This window comes from Oncorhynchus kisutch, linkage group LG3 (assembly GCF_002021735.2).
Source record: "Oncorhynchus kisutch isolate 150728-3 linkage group LG3, Okis_V2, whole genome shotgun sequence".
NCBI classification, from domain to species: domain Eukaryota; kingdom Metazoa; phylum Chordata; class Actinopteri; order Salmoniformes; family Salmonidae; genus Oncorhynchus; species Oncorhynchus kisutch.
Window position 1 is genome coordinate 72072525 of NC_034176.2, and position 18367 is coordinate 72090891.

General features: G+C 41.7%; 1 protein-coding gene across 3 annotated transcripts in view; it reads left to right on the plus strand.

Moving 5' to 3' along the window:
* tub (TUB bipartite transcription factor) overlaps nt 1–18367 on the plus strand; it is a 120251-nt gene that overhangs the window by 49993 nt on the left and 51891 nt on the right. Inside the window, exon 1 of one of the 3 annotated variants that reach the window (XM_031813691.1) lies at nt 12785–13329. The exons of the other annotated variants lie outside the window; for them this stretch is intronic. Within the exon in view, the coding sequence (XP_031669551.1) occupies nt 13292–13329 (38 nt within the window). The 5' untranslated portion in view covers nt 12785–13291. Of the gene's footprint in view, nt 1–12784; nt 13330–18367 lie in introns of those variants that run through there. 3 annotated transcript variants of the gene reach the window in all.

The following is an 18367-nucleotide window of genomic DNA, read 5'->3' on the forward strand; positions in this document are numbered from 1 at the left end:
ACACATCACCGGGGTCAAACTACCTTCCTTCCAGGCACCCGATGTCACAGGAAGCCCAACAACCACCCAAGCCACTGCTTGTTCACTCAGCTAGCATCCAGAAGGTGAGATCAGTACAGGTGCATCAAAGCTGAGACTAAAAAACAGCTTCTATTGCAAGGCCATCAGACTGTTAAACAGCCATCACTAGCACATATAGGCTGCTACCTACAGTTGAAGTCGGAAGTTTACATACACTTATGTTGGAGTCATTAAAACTCATTCAACCACTCCACAAATTTCTTGTTAACAAACTATAGTTTTGGCAAGTCGGTTAGGACATCTACTTTGTGCATGACACAAGTAATTTTTACAACAATTGTTTACAGACAGATTATTTCACTTATAAATCACAATTCCAGTGGGTCAAAAGTTTACATACACTAAGTTGACAGTGCCTTTAAACACGTTGGAAAATTCCAGAAAATGTCATAGCTTTAGAAGCTTCTGATAGGCTAATTGACATCATTTGAGTCATTTGGAGGTATACCTGTGGATGTATTTCAAGGCCTACCTTCAAACTCCGTGCCTCTTTGCTTGACATCATGGGAAAATCTAAAGAAATCAGCCAAGACCTCAGAAATTGTAGACCTCCATAAGTCTGGTTCATCCTTGGGAGCAATTTCCAAATGCCATGTTCATCTGTACAAATAATAGTACATAAGTATAAACACCATGGGACCACACAGCCATCATACCGCTCAGGAAGGAGACGCTTTCTGTCTCCTAGAGATTAACGTGCTTTGGTGCGAAAAGTGCAAATCAATCCCAGAACAACAGCAAAGGACCTTGTGAAGATGCTGAAGGAAACGGGTACAAAAGTATCTGTATCCACAGTAAAACAAGTCCTATATCGACATAACCTGAAAGGCCGCTCAGCAAGAAAGGAGCAACTGCTCCACAATTGCCATAAAATAGCCAGACTACGGTTTGCAACTGCACATGGGGACAAAGATGGTACTTTTTGGAGAAATGTCCTCTGGTATGATGAAACAAAAATAGAACTGTTTGGCCATAATGACCATCGTTATTTTTTGAGGAAAAGGACGAGGCTTGCAAGCCGAAGAACACCATCCCAACCGTGAAGCACGGGGGTGGCAGCATCATGTTGTGGGGTTGCTTTGCTGCAGGAGGGACTGATGCACTTCACAAAATAGATGGCATCATGAGGCAGAAAAATTATTTGGATATATTGAAGCAACATCTCAAGACATCAGTCAGGAAGATAAAGCTTGGTCATAAATGGGTCTTCCAAATGGACAATGACTCCAAGCATACTTCCAAAGTTCCAAAGCAAAATGGCTTCAGGACAACAAAGTCAAGGTATTGGAGTGGCCATCACAAAGCCTTGCCCTCAAACCTATAGAAAATTTGTGGGCCGAACTGAAAAAGCGTGTGCGAGCAAGGAGGCCTACAAACCTGACTCAGTTACACCAGCTCTGTCTATTGTGGGAAGCGCGTGGAAGGCTACCTGAAACGTTTGACACAAGTTAAACAATTTAAAGGCAATGCTATCAAATACTAATAGAGCATATGTAAACTTCTGACCCACTGGGAATGTGATGAAAGAATTAAAAGCTGAAATAAGTCATTCTCTCTACTATTATTCTGACATTTCACATTCTTAAAATAAAGTGGTGATCCTAACTGACCTAAGACAGGGAATTTTTACTAGGATTAAATGTCAGGAATTGTGAAAATCTGAGTTTAAATGTATTTGGCTAAGGTGTATGTAAACTTCCAACTTCAACTGTATATACATAGACTTGAAATCACTGGCAATTTTAATAAACTAGTCACTTGAATAATGTTTACATATTTTGCATTACTCATTTAATATGTATATACTGTATTCCATACTTCTACTGTGTCTTAGTCAATGTCACACTGAAATTGCTTGTCCATATATTTATAAACTCTGCAAAAAAATAAACGTCCCTTTTTTAGGACCCTTTCTTTCAAAGATAATTCATAACAATCCAAATAACTTCACAGATCTTCATTGTAAAGGGTTTAAACACTGTTTCCCATGCTTTTTCAATGAACCATAAACAATTAATGAACATGCACTTGTGGAACGGTCATAAGACATTAACAGCTTACAGACGGTAGGCAATTAAGGTCACAGTCACAGTTATGAGAACTTAGGACACTAAAGAGGCCTTTCTACTGACTCTGGAAAAACAACAAAAGAAAGATGCCCAGAGTCGCTGCTCATCTGCGTGAACAAACCTTAGGCATGCTGCAAGGAGCCATGAGGACTGCAGATGTGGCCAGGCCAATGAATTGCAATGTCCGTACTCTGAGACGCCTAAGACAGTGCTACAGGGAGACAGGACGGACAGCTCATTGTCCTCGCAGTGGCAGACCACGTGTAACAACACCTGCACGGGATCGGTACATCCGAACATCACACTTGCAGGAATGGTACAGGATGGCAACAACAACTGCCTGAGTTAAACCAGGAACACACAATCCCTCCATCTGAATGTCCGCAATAGGCTGAGAGAGGCTGGACTGAGGGCCTGTCGACCTGATGTAAGTCATGGTCCTCATCAGACATCACCGGCAACAACGTCGCCTATGGGCACAAACCTACCGTCACTCGACCAGACAGGACTGGTCAAAAGTGCTCTTCACTGATGAGTCGCGGTTTTGTCTCACCAGGGGTGATGGTCGGATTCACGTTTATCGTCGAAGGAATGAGCATTACGCTGAGGCTTGTGCAATGGAGCAGGATCGATTTAGGAGGTGTAGGGTCCGTCATGGTCTGGGGTGGTGTGTCACAGCATCATCGGACTGAGCTTGTCATTGCAGGCAATCTCAATGCTGTGCGTTACAGAGAAGACATCCTCCTCTCTCATTTGGTACCCTTTCTGCAGGCTCATCCTGACATTATACCCTCCAGCATGACAATGCCACCAGCCATACTGCTCGTACGGTGCATGATTTCCGGCAAAACAGGAATGTCAGTGTTCTGCCATGGCCAGCGAAGAGCCCGGATCTCAATCCCATTGAGCACGTCTGGGACCTGTTGGATCAGAGGGTGAGGGCTAGGGCCATTCCCTCCAGAAATGTCCAGGAACTTGCAGGTGCCTTGGTGGAAGAGTGGGGTAACAACCCACAGCAAGAATGGGCAAATCTGGTGCAGTCCATGAGGAGGAGATGCACTGCAGTACTTAATGCAGCTGGTGGCCACACCAACTACCGACTGTTACTTTTGATTTTGATCCCCCCCCCCCCTTTGTTCAGGGACACATTATTAAATTTCTGTTTGTCACATGTCTGTGGAACTTCTACAGTTTGTCTCAGTTGTTGAATCTTGTCATGTTCATACAAATATTTACACATGTTTGTTGGAAATAAACGCAGTTGACAGTGAGAGGACGTTTATTTTTTTGGCTGAATTTAAATTCTTAATTCTTTTACTTAGATTTTTGTGTATTGGGTATATGTTGTGAAATTGTTAGTGCAGTAATAGCTAACAAGTAATAACTATCGGAGCTAGAAACACAAACATTTCGCTACACCCGCTAAACACGTGTATTTGACCAATAAAATTTGATTTGATTTGGTGCAACGCCCTATGTAGCTGAATGATACTAGTCTGTCACATGCCTTGATCTATGAAGCCCCACACAAACCCAAACTAAATCCTACTCTTGGCTGTGATGGCAAACACCTTGTGTTGATGGACAGACATTACTACAGTTTCCTTGACCTCGTGTTCCTTTTGGCAGATGCTATCTGATGAGAAGTGGAGGACAGGGCTGGGTGCAAATAGACTGCAGATGTTTAAGTCAAGACATAACAGTCAGTTTCAGTAAAAAGCACACAGATGTTTGTGTCACACAGTCGAAGCTTTGTGGACTTGTTAGGCATGCCCCCCCCCCCCCCCCTCCAAAGCTATTCTCCCCCCTTTGAGGAGTGCACCATAAAAGTGTGAATGAGATTTGAATGTCAGTCCTCAAACTGAACAGTCACATTAGACCCAATCAATACTGGGAAGCAGCCAATGCCCCCATTCACTTCCTGTTGAACACACACATATATGCGCACACACACACTGTTGTAATGCTGAGAGATGTAGTACTCAGCCTGAAATAAGGAAGCCTCTGTTTGTACAAATCCCTCACCTGCACACTCTGAAACTGCCTCTTGGTTGTCTACCACCACCCCATCACTGCCGATTAGATTTCTGCTGGATAAGTTTTGCATGTACAATACAGTGCCTTGCGAAAGTATTCGGCCCCCTTGAACTTTGCGACCTTTTGCCACATTTCAGGCTTCAAACATAAAGATATAAAACTGTATTGTTTTGTGAAGAATCAACAACAAGTGGGACACAATCATGAAGTGGAACGACATTTGTTGGATATTTCAAACTTTTTTAACAAATCAAAAACAGAAAAATTGGGCGTGCAAAATTATTCAGCCCCCTTAAGTTAATACTTTGTAGCGCCACCTTTTGCTGCGATTACATCTGTAAGTCGCTTGGGGTATGTCTGTATCAGTTTTGCACATCGAGAGACTGAAATTTTTTCCCATTCCTCCTTGCAAAACAGCTCGAGCTCAGTGAGGTCGGATGGAGAGCATTTGTGAACAGCAGTTTTCAGTTCTTTCCACAGAATCTCGATTGGATTCAGGTCTGGACTTTGACTTGGCCATTCTAACACCTGGATATGTTTATTTTTGAACCATTCCATTGTAGATTTTGCTTTATGTTTTGGATCATTGTCTTGTTGGAAGACAAATCTCCGTCCCAGTCTCAGGTCTTTTGCAGACTCCATCAGGTTTTCTTCCAGAATGGTCCTGTATTTGGCTCCATCCATCTTCCCATCAATTTGAACCATCTTCCCTGTCCCTGCTGAAGAAAAGCAGGCCCAAACCATGATGCTGCCACCACCATGTTTGACAGTGGGGATGGTGTGTTCAGGGTGATGAGCTGTGTTGCTTTTACGCCAAACATAACGTTTTGCATTGTTGCCAAAAAGTTCCATTTTGGTTTCATCTGACCAGAGCACCTTCTTCCACATGTTTGGTGTGTCTCCAAGGTGGCTTGTGGCAAACTTTAAACGACACTTTTTATGGATATCTTTAAGAAATGGCTTTCTTCTTGCCACTCTTCCATAAAAGCCAGATTTGTGCAATATACGACTGATTGTTGTCCTATGGACAGAGTCTCCCACCTCAGCTGTAGATCTCTGCAGTTCATCCAGAGTGATCATGGGCCTCTTGGCTGCATCTCTGTTCAGTCTTCTCCTTGTATGAGCTGAAAGTTTAGAGGGACGGCCAGGTCTTGGTAGATTTGCAGTGGTCTGATACTCCTTCCATTCCAATATTATCGCTAGCACAGTGCTCCTTGGGATGTTTAAAGCTTGGGAAATATTTTTGTATCCAAATCCGGCTTTAAACTTCTTCACAACAGTATCTCGGACCTGCCTGGTGTGTTCCTTGTTCTTCATGATGCTCTCTGCGCTTTTAACGGACCTCTGAGACTATCACAGTGTTAAAAAAGTTTGAAATATCCAATAAATGTCGTTCCACCTCATGATTGTGTCCCACTTGTTGTTGATTCTTCACAAAAAAATACAGTTTTATATCTTTGTCTGAAGCCTGAAATGTGGCAAAAGGTCGCAAAGTTCAAGGGGGCTGAATACTTCCGCAAGGCACCGTATATGCACTAATGAAAGCGCATGCAGAATCCAGCTGAATCCTCCTCTGGCTGCTGTAATTGGTGGTAATTAGAGGCATATGACATCTAGCTACAGTGCCTAGTGAAAGTCTACACACCCGTTGCACAGTTTGTACATTTTGCTGTCTTAAAATTAAATCTAAAATGGGATTTAATTTGATTTGTTTTCTACTGATCTACATAACCTACTCCACATTTTAAAATAAAATAAAGATAATAGAATATTTTCTAAATTAATTAAAAATAGAAACGATGATGTCTTGATTGCATTAGTACTTGGTTGAAGCACCTTTGGCAGTGATTATAACTGTGAATACTTTTGACTAATACTGCCAGCTGCACCACTCTTAAGGCAACATACTGTTGTGTCTTTACTATCATTAAACTGAAGACTTAGTTTTTATCAAAGATTCTCCGTAGTTAGTATTACGCGATCAAACTGATTTGAAAAGTTTGTTTCTTTTGTAGAATTGTCCGTCTCTCTCTGTCTGTCTTGGTTAGAGGGGATAGTTCAGAGCGACATTCATTCATGAAGTTGTGGAATGTATGTTTCGGCGGTTGGTGTTCTTCAAGTTCAATGATACCGAATTCCTTGCTGCAGACTAGTAATTAATATCAAAGACTTGGGGTTTTATTCAGAATTGCAGAAAAGGGCCTGTCCCAAGATGTCCGACCCTAACTGGGCTCATGGGCGGTCCTCTGATTTAGTTAAACTCAAAATGGAATTGGCGTTTCCTTCATTAAACAGTCCAAAATCACATTACACAATTTTACAAACAGTATCATCCTCACTCATTCATCTTATACAACAATTAGATGTAAACCTCATATTTGAGCCTATTATATAAACAGCGTTATGGTAATATGTCCGCACCGTCTCCCATGAGTTTATAAACTTGTACCAAATGGACCAGTTCTTAGCTGGATTCTTCACCAATCTTTTATACCTTCTCCGGAACATAAATGTTGTTCGGACCTCAAGTTCTGTGAGGTGGAAGAAATTCCTTTGTTTGTTCTCTATGAAACTTCACTCAGTCTATACTGTGTGGCCATGAGGCAGGGTCTTTCCTAGGAATGTACGACTTCTCTGACCACAGCAGCCTGGTTGTAGGAGCAGAGAGAGGCAGGGACAGTTGGGTGGGGCTTGCTGTACTCAAAGAGGCTAATGTATATACATGTCCATGTTGCCCAGCAACAGCCCCAAAACATCACTGCTCTAGAGGAGATCTGCATGGAGGAATGGGCCAAAATACCAGCAACAGTGTGTGAACCTTGTGAAGACTTACAGAAAATGTTTGACCTCTGTCATTGCCAACAAAGGGTATACAAAAAAGTATTGAGATAAACTTTTGTTATTGACCAAATACTTATTTTCAACCATAATTTGCAAATAAATTCATTAAAAATCCTACAATGTGATTTTGTCTGTCATAGTTGAAGTGTACCTATGATGAAAATTACAGGCCTCATCTTTTTAAGTGGGAGAACTTGCACAATTGGTGGCTGACTAAATACTTTTTTTCCCCACTGTTCATTGTTTTTATCAAAATTGCTCAAGCTCAGTAAATTTGGTTGGAAATTGATGGACAGCAAAATATTCATCCCTGACAAGAGTGGCCAAACGGTGTTTAGTATGCCCAGTAGCTCTGCAAGCGTGCAGAGGATATTCTCCGTTGCTGGCCTGATCTCCAGACACTATCACATGAGCCTGAAGCCACAGACTTTGTCCAAACTCGTTTAAAAAAATGATTTCAAAGGCCCTGTAGACTGAGCCTAATAAGGCATTTTTTGTTAGATTTGTATTTATTTCTAAGTACTGTAAGTCTCACAGCCTATATGCACAGTTTATAGACTACAATGATTTAATACAATGATATGTTGTTTAAATGCTGAGCGCTTAACATCCCTGACTCCCTACCAGCCTTGTGTGTTGCACTCGCAAATGCTTCACAATGTATTACTTTGTAGGCTATAATTGCAATAATATAGCCAAAATAAAGAATTTTCTTAGGCTCTCTGTATGGCTCCTGACCTACTTAGTGTTTATATGCTGTTTAATTTGACTTTCGCCTATTTGAAATGAGTGCTTCTTTACATTCACCTATTAATGTTTATTAAAATACTCATCATTCAAATCATATGGTTTGGTTTCTATACTTCAAAACCAAATGGTAGGTCCAGGTAGTCACAACAATGGATGTGTGTTGGTTAAATTGTGAGTGCGGAGTGGTTTTTAGTGGAGCGGTTGGAAAGGAGGTGGAGTGCTGAAGCAGAGCTCCATGAGCAATGCTCAACTCGGCTCACATACTCTGCACACACACACACGTTTTCGCTAGCTAGCTAGTTACCCAACATTTGCTTTGGTCCAACATAAGCCAACTCGGAAGTTCAAAGACATTCAAAGATCCTTCATAGAAGCCTCTCCTCTGTTGGTATAATTCTGTGGGCCAAATTCAGATAATACATGTCATAACAAGATTCCCAGCGCTTCAAGGCAAGCTTCTTCCATCCTCTCTCCTCCCCCTCAAAATGTCAGTTGCATCTCGCACTCTACACTTTGACTCTGTTTTGTCTTTCATTATGGTTAAACCACGCTGTTACTGAAAAATACATTTTGCTGTTAGCGAATTTCCTACACAGATAACATTTCTAACCCGCTCCATAGCAAGCTGCTTTACCCGCACTGATTGGTGAAGTCATTTAATGTTGAGCTAAATGTATTTTTTTAAATTATGATTTCAGAGGTTTAAAAAGGAAAGAAGAGAACGACATAAATCTGTACTTTATTTGGTTCGATCCGGTTCAGAGCTTTATTTTGCTGGTCGGAACAGTGGAGCGGAACAACAACAAATAAGGGTTCTGTTCAGAATGAAATGATTGGACAATAATTTTGGTTCCAACCCCTGCCAGTAACAAACATACCCATAACATGATGCTGTTGACAAAAAATACATACCCATAACATGATGCTGTTGACAAAAAATACATACCCATAACATGATGCTGTTGACAAAAAATACATACCCATAACATGATGCTGCCACCAAAATCTGTGATGTGTTGTATTGGATTTGACCAAAACAGGAAGTTTTTAATTTAAGACAAAAAAAAAGTTAGACCTGCCATACTGTAGTCTTCTGAGTACTTAACCCTGGGATAGTTCGTTTTTTTCAAGGGTGCAATTATAGACATTTTCATGCCAAAGACACACCAGAATGGCTTGCCAAAAGGTGTTGTGTTTCTGAATGGTTCAGTCACAGTCCTGACCTCAAATCAGCTTGAAAATAAGACCAGGTTTGAATATTGCTGATTCAATGATTCCCAATCAAATGTACTGAGCTTGAGCAATTTTGACAAAAACAATGGATATTTCTTGCTCTAAAAGTTTTGCAATGTTGGTAGAACTTTATTCAAAGTTATTCACAGCTGTAATGATGGCCAAAGGTGCTTCCACCAAGTATACACTGGGGAGGAAATACATATGCAATCAATACATCTACATTTTATTAGTTTGGAAAATGTTATAGAAGATTGTAAATTAACCAAAAATGATCTCACTTTGAATCCAATTGAATCCCTTAGATGGCAGAAAAATATGAAAACTGTGCAGGGGGTGTGTAGACTGATATCAGGATGATCATAATACTTATATCTTATTTAATCAATGATTCAAGACCAAGTTCTCAAGCCTGAGGGCATTTCTGTGGCCATTAGCTGTGTTTGTGTTTAAATCTATTTAGATTAGTGTGTGTGTGTGTGTGTGTGTGTGTGTGTGTGTGTGTGTGTGTGTGTGTGTGTGTGTGTGTGTGTGTGTGTGTGTGTGTGTGTGTGTGTGTGGGGGGGGGGGGCTGTTTTTATAGGGCTGTCTTTAGTTCTAAAGTAATCCCTGGACCCATTTAAAGGATCTTGTCCTGGCTGGTTGGTGCTGGGCAGAACTGAACAATCAATTGATACCTGATTGAGACAGAAATGCAGGCATATAATTTAAAGCAAATGGTGACGGGTCGACAGCTCTATTTGGAATATGTAATGTAATCAGTGGGATTTTAAGAGGCGCTGTCTTCAGAAACATAATGCTATTGTGTTTTCCAGGTGTGAAGAGGTATTATCAACAAGCTTTGTGTCTACTTCCTTCAGAGTACTGTAATACTTGTCTATCTTAGCAAGATTAATTAGTTAGATTTTGAAATGTCTTATGTCTTCAATCAGTTGGATAAGCAGGTTGGTCACATGCTGTTTTCCAATTACACAACAAAACAAACACACACACTCGTGTGCGCACACACACAGACACATTGACAATGGTAAAAGTGGTTCATCAGAGAGCATGCATGGCATGTCCGGCATGCCTGAACAGACTGATGTATTATTAACAGTGTGGCTCCTCTGCTCCAGAACTAAGCTCTGCAGCTGTGCATCAGACTGACTGTCTGACTGGACCAGATATTTGAAGAGACCATGCATGTTTTACCCATTTTCAAAGGGAATCACATCTGCAAGAGTCCAGGGCACAGGACCATTATCACAATCACTGATCCTGCCATCCTCCAGTTTCCACAATGCCTCTGGACAAGCCTCTCACAAAGGTCTGTTTTGGAACAATCTAATTGCTCTGGGTAGTTTATAGTGTTAGTCCTTTAATGATATAACCATGATATGAGACAGTGCCTGAAACTTTTTCATTGAATTGATTCTGTCCAGGGCTTGTTGGACATTTACTGCAGTATATTACATTTCAGTCCTTGGAAAGTGTATGTGAGGGTAAACAAGAAGGGAGGGAGTCTGGTAGCAGGGGCACAGTGAGAATTATGATGATGATGTGATGGCTTGCAGGGATGGAGGGCGATCAGGGAGGGAGGGAGGGTGATCAGGGAGGGAGGGCAATCAGAGAGGGAGGGAGAGACCAGGGAGGGAGTCTGGTATAGGAGGCACAGTGAGGATGATGATGGAACTAAAGGGGCCCCCTGCTGTCTGTTATCTACCTGACCAGATCAGCCCCAACATCAAAGGGCTCCCCCTCTGGCATCAAATATTTACCAGCCTGCTGTGCTTACACCTGCTCTGAGAAGACGAGAGGGGAGTAATTCATCTGTCTGTGCTCTCAGACATCACACACTAATAAAGTACAGCACTCACTCTGGTGGACTGATGTTAGTAATGTCAAGGCTTACTATGACAGTCCCACTTTACTGTCATGCATTTAGAAATGTGTTCACAGTGTTTTATCACAGGCTAAGCAATCTGCAGCACAATGCTTATTAGTGTTGAAGTACAGTCCAGTGGTGCAGACAGACTATTATGGCTGAGCTTGATGACAATGATGATAACTGTGAGGATAGTGAGGAAGATGTAGCTTATTTTCAACAAGCCAATATGTCAGAGGCACCTTTTTATTAGCGCTGTTGCCTAGCGAGAGTTGTCATATGGAGCAGCCCAGCACTCAGAAGATTAGAGTATGTGGATCTCATGCTATACAGTACGGGAGGGACAGAACGTTGTACTTACTTAGTATCCCTGCACATTATAAATATAGTTCTGGAACTGACCCTGTATACAGCATAGTATGCTTGCTTACTTTATCGTGTTCTTCTTATTTTTATATCTCGTGTTTTTTTTGTTCTACCTTGTTATTTTTAGTATTACACTGTTGTTGATTACTGCATAGTTGGGGTTAGAGCGGCAAGAAAGGCATTTCACTGACGATATGCTGGTCCTAACTCCCCCAGGGCCCAGGCTTTCTCTGGATCGGCTTATTTCACTGAATTTATTTTACTATGACTGTTATTTACCTCCATTTTATATTTGTTTCTGAAGCCTGGATGTGTTGCCAGTCAGTTCTGTTTCCCAATATACCAGCGTACCAATGAGCAGTAACCTACAGATCAGTGATGCCTGTCATTGAGGCATACCGTAAATAATTGAGAGAGAATGCTGAAGCGCCCTCAATACTGCCTCCACTGCCTCTGACGTGTTAATCTGTCACATGACTCCAGTGACATTTATTTGACTAGCATTGTGTGCTATCGTGAATAATATGCAGTGAAAAAGAAAGCAGATGACAGTATATCATGCCATAATTTATGTGCACGGTATCTGTATCAAAAGAACAGTCTCATCTGCACCGCTCTGACCTTGTTGGGGAAATACATGCATGTTTTCCCAAGCATCACACATGCCTCAGCATAGCACATCCCTAAGATGGTGTGTGTGTGCTGAGTGGATCAGCAAAATATCTGTCAGCTGTGCTGAATATCCGAAACGATGGCCAGGTTCACTGAATGTACACTAAATCAAAGTGACTGAATGTGACCGTGATAGAGATGAACAGGAAAGAGTACAACATCCCCGTGATGAAATGCAGTTAAAACCTGGGGATGTTGTGGTGAAAATACAGTATACGGAAGGGCATTTTGTAACCATATAAAACCGGATATTCACCTGGTCAGTGTCATGGAAATGGCAGGTGTTCTACACTCAGTATAGGTTTGACAGAGAGAGTAGGCTGGTGGACCAGATTAATATTTTATATATTCTATTTAGAAATGAAATGTTTATTAAACACATCTGATTTGCATTTTTTTTTCAAATACATTTTTCAGATTGCTGATTAAGCCAACATGGAATTGCATCAATAAGCAGTTTTAAGGGAAATCTATTTGATTTATTTATTGTTTAGTAGTAACCAACAGAACACACCAGAGGTGGGTGGGTGGGGGGCCAGCAGAGGTGTGTGTGTGTGTGTGTGTGTGTGAGAGCGAGTGCGGGAGAGAGAGAGACTGGGGCAGTCATTATCACAGACAGACCGTGTGTCTTTGTTCAGAGCATGTTAAATGACTACTACAACTACTCTGTACAATCATATGTTAATGACATTCACTCTCAGAGAATGAATAAATCATGTCTCAGAAAACACATCTGAGTCCATGGTTTAGCAGCTAGGTGTGTGTGTGGGGGGTGGGGGGACCGGACTGGAACACTACGGCTGAAGCATTAAAGCAGCAAGACAAAAGAGAATCTCTGGTACCTGTTTCCTCTGCCTTGCGACTTGGTGCTCGATCCCACTCTAACTGATGCTCACGGAGAGATAGTAAGAGAGAGAGCCAGAGTGCGAGGGATAGAGAGAGCGATAGAGAGGTGGAGGAGAGAAGTGAGAGAGCACTGAGAGCGGGAGTGAGAGCAGAGCAGGGTGTGAGCGAGAGAGCACGAGAACCAGAGAGAACGCGCACATGAAGAAGAGGAGACTGAGAGAAGGGGGTTGTTTTATGTGTGCTGCTCGTGTGCATGACTGAGGAGCCTTCCTGCCTGGATCGTTAGTCATCTCCAGCCCCAGAGCTGGGCTCTGTGTTCCATAGGCTGTACTGACTGAGGAACACAGGGACAGACAGACAGAGGCTGGTGGACTTGAGAGGGCTGTGCAGAGGATGTGCTGGCTGCGTGGGCTCTGTCGCCGTGATTGCTGCCGCCAGACCCCTCAGCTGCTTCTGCCTCACTCGGCTGCTATTGCAGGCCCCCCCTTAGCCCAGCACTCGGAGGACATCAGCAGTCAGTGATAGAGAGATGAGCTCCAAGCACTCTTCCGACTGGATCCCCTACAGGTACAGTACAGTTCTCTGTGTGCTAGTCAAGACTCAAAAGACCACAAGAGAAGGGAGTGTGTGGATGTTTGTGTGTACAAGTGTGAATAGCTATGCATGTTCCAGCACTATTAAGGATAGACAGAATAAAGGATAACACTTGGGTGCGTGTTTGGAAGTTTAGATTGTTGACATCGATTGACCCTTCGCTAAGACCCGCCTCAGAATTTTGGGCAAGCAATCGTAGTGCTCCAATGGATAGCAACTCTCATTGAGTCTGACACCTCAGTCAAGCTCATAGGAAAAATAGTTTTCTTTCAGATATAAATTGTTTAAATGGTTAAATAATTTAACTCTGCACCAGGGATAGTACTAGCTACTGTGATTCCTGAAATGCAGAGCCTCTTGATGGAGTATTTTTCGAGACAGTTATCTGTCTCATTGACTACAAAATAGTTAAAAACTTCTTGACGCTACCCATCCCTTAAGCGGGATAATTGTCATCAGCAACCGCTGAATAGCATAGTGCCTCAGTCAAATAATATTACTAAAAATATTCATATTCATGAAATCACAAGTGCAATATTGCAAAACACAGCTTAGCCTTTTGTTAATCCACCTGTCTTCTCAGATTTTGAAATTATGCTTTACAGCGAAAGCAATCCAAGCGTTTGTGTAAGTTTATCGATCGCATGACAAAACATTAAGTACATGTCAAACGTTTTTTATAATCAATCCTCAGGTTGTTTTTAAAATATATGATCAATAATATATCAACCGCAAATGTCTTTCACAGTAGGAGAGGGAAAAACAATAGCTGTACAAATTCTGTTGCGTGAGTGAAACTCATGTGACCACTTGACGCAATGTTATCGTTCTGGCTCATTTTTCAAAATAAAAGCCTGAAACTATGTCTGAAGACTGTTGACACCTTGAGGAAGTGATAGGAAAATGAATCTGGTTGATATCCTTTTAAATGGAGCAATGGCAGGCTATGGAACATGGAGTTTTCAAATTAGAAGCCACTTCCTGGTTTGATTTTTCTCAGGGTTTCGCCTGCAATATCAGTTCTGTTATACTCACAGACAATATTTTGACAGTTTTGGAAACTTTAGAGTGTTTTCTATCCTAATCTGTCAATTATATGCATATTCTAGCATCTGGTCCTGAGAAATAAGCTGTTTACTTTGGTAATGTTATTTTTCCAAACATAAAAATAGTGCCCCCTAGCTTCAAGAGGTTATTAACCAGTTACCTCTACCAATCTCATTCTGAACGTCGTATAGCCCGTGAATCTGCACGGACCCGGGTCTCACCAATGAGTTCGTACCACACCAATCTTAGTTGAATATTTATTTACTAAAAAGCTAAAATGATGATAAAACATACCCATAGACAAAACACATTATAGGCTATTGATTAGAACTTATAGTATAATGGGCCAACACAATATGGCGCGTGTTACCCAAAATGGGGGTTTCAAAGAGAGAGAGAAAAAAAGAATGTACCTGAGAGAAATATACATTTGGGTGAATTTGTCAGCTATGCTATTCGAACCCTAGCCTTGCCCCAAACTGCCGCTCTTATGGGTCAGAATATAATGATGTAATTACGTGGGGATGATCTCCGAGGATTCTCTGCGTGGACCATTCAGGCTGCTCGATGACGCACTACTCCGGCGCACCTCTCTGATCGTCCTCCCGATGTCAGTGTCCCTTTGGCTTAGGAGTCTGTTCCCTCACCCTTTGCTCTGGAAGGGGTCTTCTGAGGACAGACAGCTCTGTAGCTCAGAGCTCACAGCATAGGAATGAAACCCTTTAGATTCGCTGGGATTGGATGCTAAGGGGGTCCGGCTTGAATTCACCCGCTTAGACACAGCTACTCATCCGTAGCTTGGGTAGAAAAGGATAGCGCTCTGCTATAGGTTAGATGGTTTTGATTGGTGATGAGGTTTTTTTTCATACAATTACCGCACGTTGAGCTACCATACCGCGATAGTTTGGACTTTTGTTTTAAGTCATATTTCACTAAGTTTTATACAAATAGTTGTACATTTTCAGTTTTAAAACTGACGATTTCTTTATTTTTGATTAAATGTATTGATAATGGTTGTACTGTTGCTTCATGCCTTGTATGTGTGTGCTTCCTATGACTGTCACCCTGGTATTGGCTACTAGTTAGCTACTAGTTAGCTACTTCACGCTGTTGCCGGACAGTAGTGCTTGTCAAGCGGGAGCATGGGGCACTGTGTCCTGGTGTTGCCGTTCATGCCCTCCCCATTGAGTAGTAGACTGTATGTACATTATGTATGTATCTAGATAGTTATCAATATAGGCTGCTATCCTAATTGATATAAAATCATGTGAGATAAAAAAAATGGCCACGTTAGCTACCGCCGCCGGTTATCGACACGTCGTACAGTCCAATCAGCCATGCAAAATGGTCTTGAGTGGCAACAAATCTGCCCAATTAGCTGATTTGCTTTCCATACACCCACTACTTTCGACACACCAACTCGCCTATACTCTGGTCGCCATATTGGGCTGCAGCTAACCATACTTGCCAAAAGTTGTTAGCTAGTAGCTTTGACTGCATGCTGACAGTTAGACTTTCTCTGGAACTTTGGCAACTACTAAGTATTTTTAAACTGACTGCTTTGGGCTGGATGTGCCAATGTGCATAGCAAACGGAGCAGCTTTATTTAGGCAAGCCTAAATTACACTGAGTATACAAAACATTAAAAACACCTGCTCTTTCCATGACATAGACTGATCAGGTGAATCTAGGGGAAAGCTATGATCCCTTATTGATGTCACTTGTTAAATCCACTTCAATCAGTGTAGATGAAGGGAAGGAGACGGGTTAAAGAAGGATTTTTAAGCTCTTACACAATCCATGTTTCAATTTTCTATGTGTGTCATTCAGAGGGTGAATGGGCAAGACAAAATATTAAAGTGCCTTTGAAAGGGGTATGGTAGTAGGTGCCATGTGCAGCGGTATGAGATATTTGAGGTAGATACAGTGCCTTGTAAAAGTATTTACCTCCCTTGGTGGTTTTCCTATTTTGTTGCATTACAACCTGTAATTTAAATTGGATTTCAACAATACGAAAAGTTGTGCGTGGTAATGTATTAACCCCTTTTGCTATGAAGCCCCTAAATAAGATCTGGTGCAACCAATTACAAATAAATAATTAGTTAAATGAAGTGCACCTGTGTGCAATCTAAGTGTCACATGATCTCAGTGTATATATACACTTATTCTGAAAGGCCCCAGAGTCTGCAACACCACTAATCAAGGGACACCACCAGGCAAGCGGCACCATGAAGACCAATGAGCTCTCCAAACAGGTCAGGGTCAAAGTTGTGTAGAAGTACATATCAGGGTTGGGTTATAAAAAAAATAGCAGAAACTTTGAACATCCCACGGAGCACCATTAAATCCATTATTAAAAAATGGAAAGAATATGGCACCACAACAAACCTGCCAAGAGAGGGCTGCCCACCAAAACTCACGGACCAGCCAAGGAGGGCATTATCAAAGGAAACAAAGAGACCAAGACAACCCTGAAGGAGCTGCAAAGCTCCACAGCGGAGATTGACGTATCTGTCCATAGGACCACTTTAAGCCATACACTCCACAGAGCTGGGCTTTACAGAAGAGTGGCCAGAAAAAAGCCATTACTTAAAAAGAAAAAAAGAAACAAACACGTTTGGTGTTCGCCAAAAGGCATGTGGGAGACTCCCTAAACATATGGAAGAAGGTATATTTAGCCATCAAGGAAAACGCTATGTCTGGCACAAACCCAACACCTCTCATCACCCCGAGAACACTATTCCCACAGTGAAGCATGGTGGTGGCAGTATCATGCTGTGGGGATGTTTTTCATTGGCAGGGACTGGAAAACTGGTCAGAATTGAAAGAATGATGGATGGCACTAAATACAGAGAAATTCTTGAAGGAAAGCTGTTTCAGTCTTCCAGAGATTTGCGACTGGGACGGAGGTTCACCTTCCAGCAGGACAATGACCCTAAGCACACTGCTAAAACAGCAGTTGTGTGGTTTAAGGGGAAACATTTAATTGCCTTGGAATGGCCTAGTCAAAGCTCAGACCCCAATCCAATTGAGAATCTGTGGTATTAAACCCATCCAACTTGAAGGAACTGGAGCAGTTTTGCCTTGAATAAATTCATTAAAAATCCTACAATGTGATTTTCTGGATTTTTTTTCTCATTTTGTCTGTCATAGTTGAAGTGTACCTATGATGAAAATTACAGGCCTCTCATCTTTTTAAGTGGGAAAACTTGCACACTTGGTGGCTGACTAAATACTTTTTTGCCCCACTGTATGTACGCTCAAGGTTGCTGTTTTTTTTGTCACATTTGTTGTTTGTTTCACAATAAAAAATATTGTGCATCTTCAATGTGGTAGGCATGTTGTGTAAATCAAGTGATACCAACCCCCCAAAATCTATTTTAATTCCAGGTAGTAAGGCAACAAATTAGGAAAAATGCCAATGGGGGTGAATACTTTCACAAGGCACTGTATGTACATGAAGGCAGGGTAAAGTGACTAGGCATCAGGATAGATAATAAGAGTACAATAAAGAACAGTGTAGCAGCAGCAAATTATGAGTCTAAATGTAGAGTGTGTTTGAATCAGTGAAGGCTGCTGAGGGGGGATGGCTCTCCTACTGTAATGGAGTGCATGGAATGGTATAAAACACATGGTTTTCCATTCACTACATTACACCCCATTCCTGCCATTATTATGAGCCATCCTTCCCTCAGCAGCCACTGGCATGTACGTATGTATATACAGGTGAAGTCGGAAGTTTACATACACCTTAGCGAAATACATTTAAACTCAGTTTTTCACAATTCCTGACATTTAATCCAAGTAAAAATCCCTGTCTTAGGTCAGTTAGGATCACTACTTTATTTTGAGAATGTGAAATGTCAGAATAATAGTAGAGAGAAGGATTTATTTCAGCTTTTATTTCTTTCGTCGCATTCCTAGTGGGTCAGAAGTTTACATACACTCAATTAGTATTTGGTAG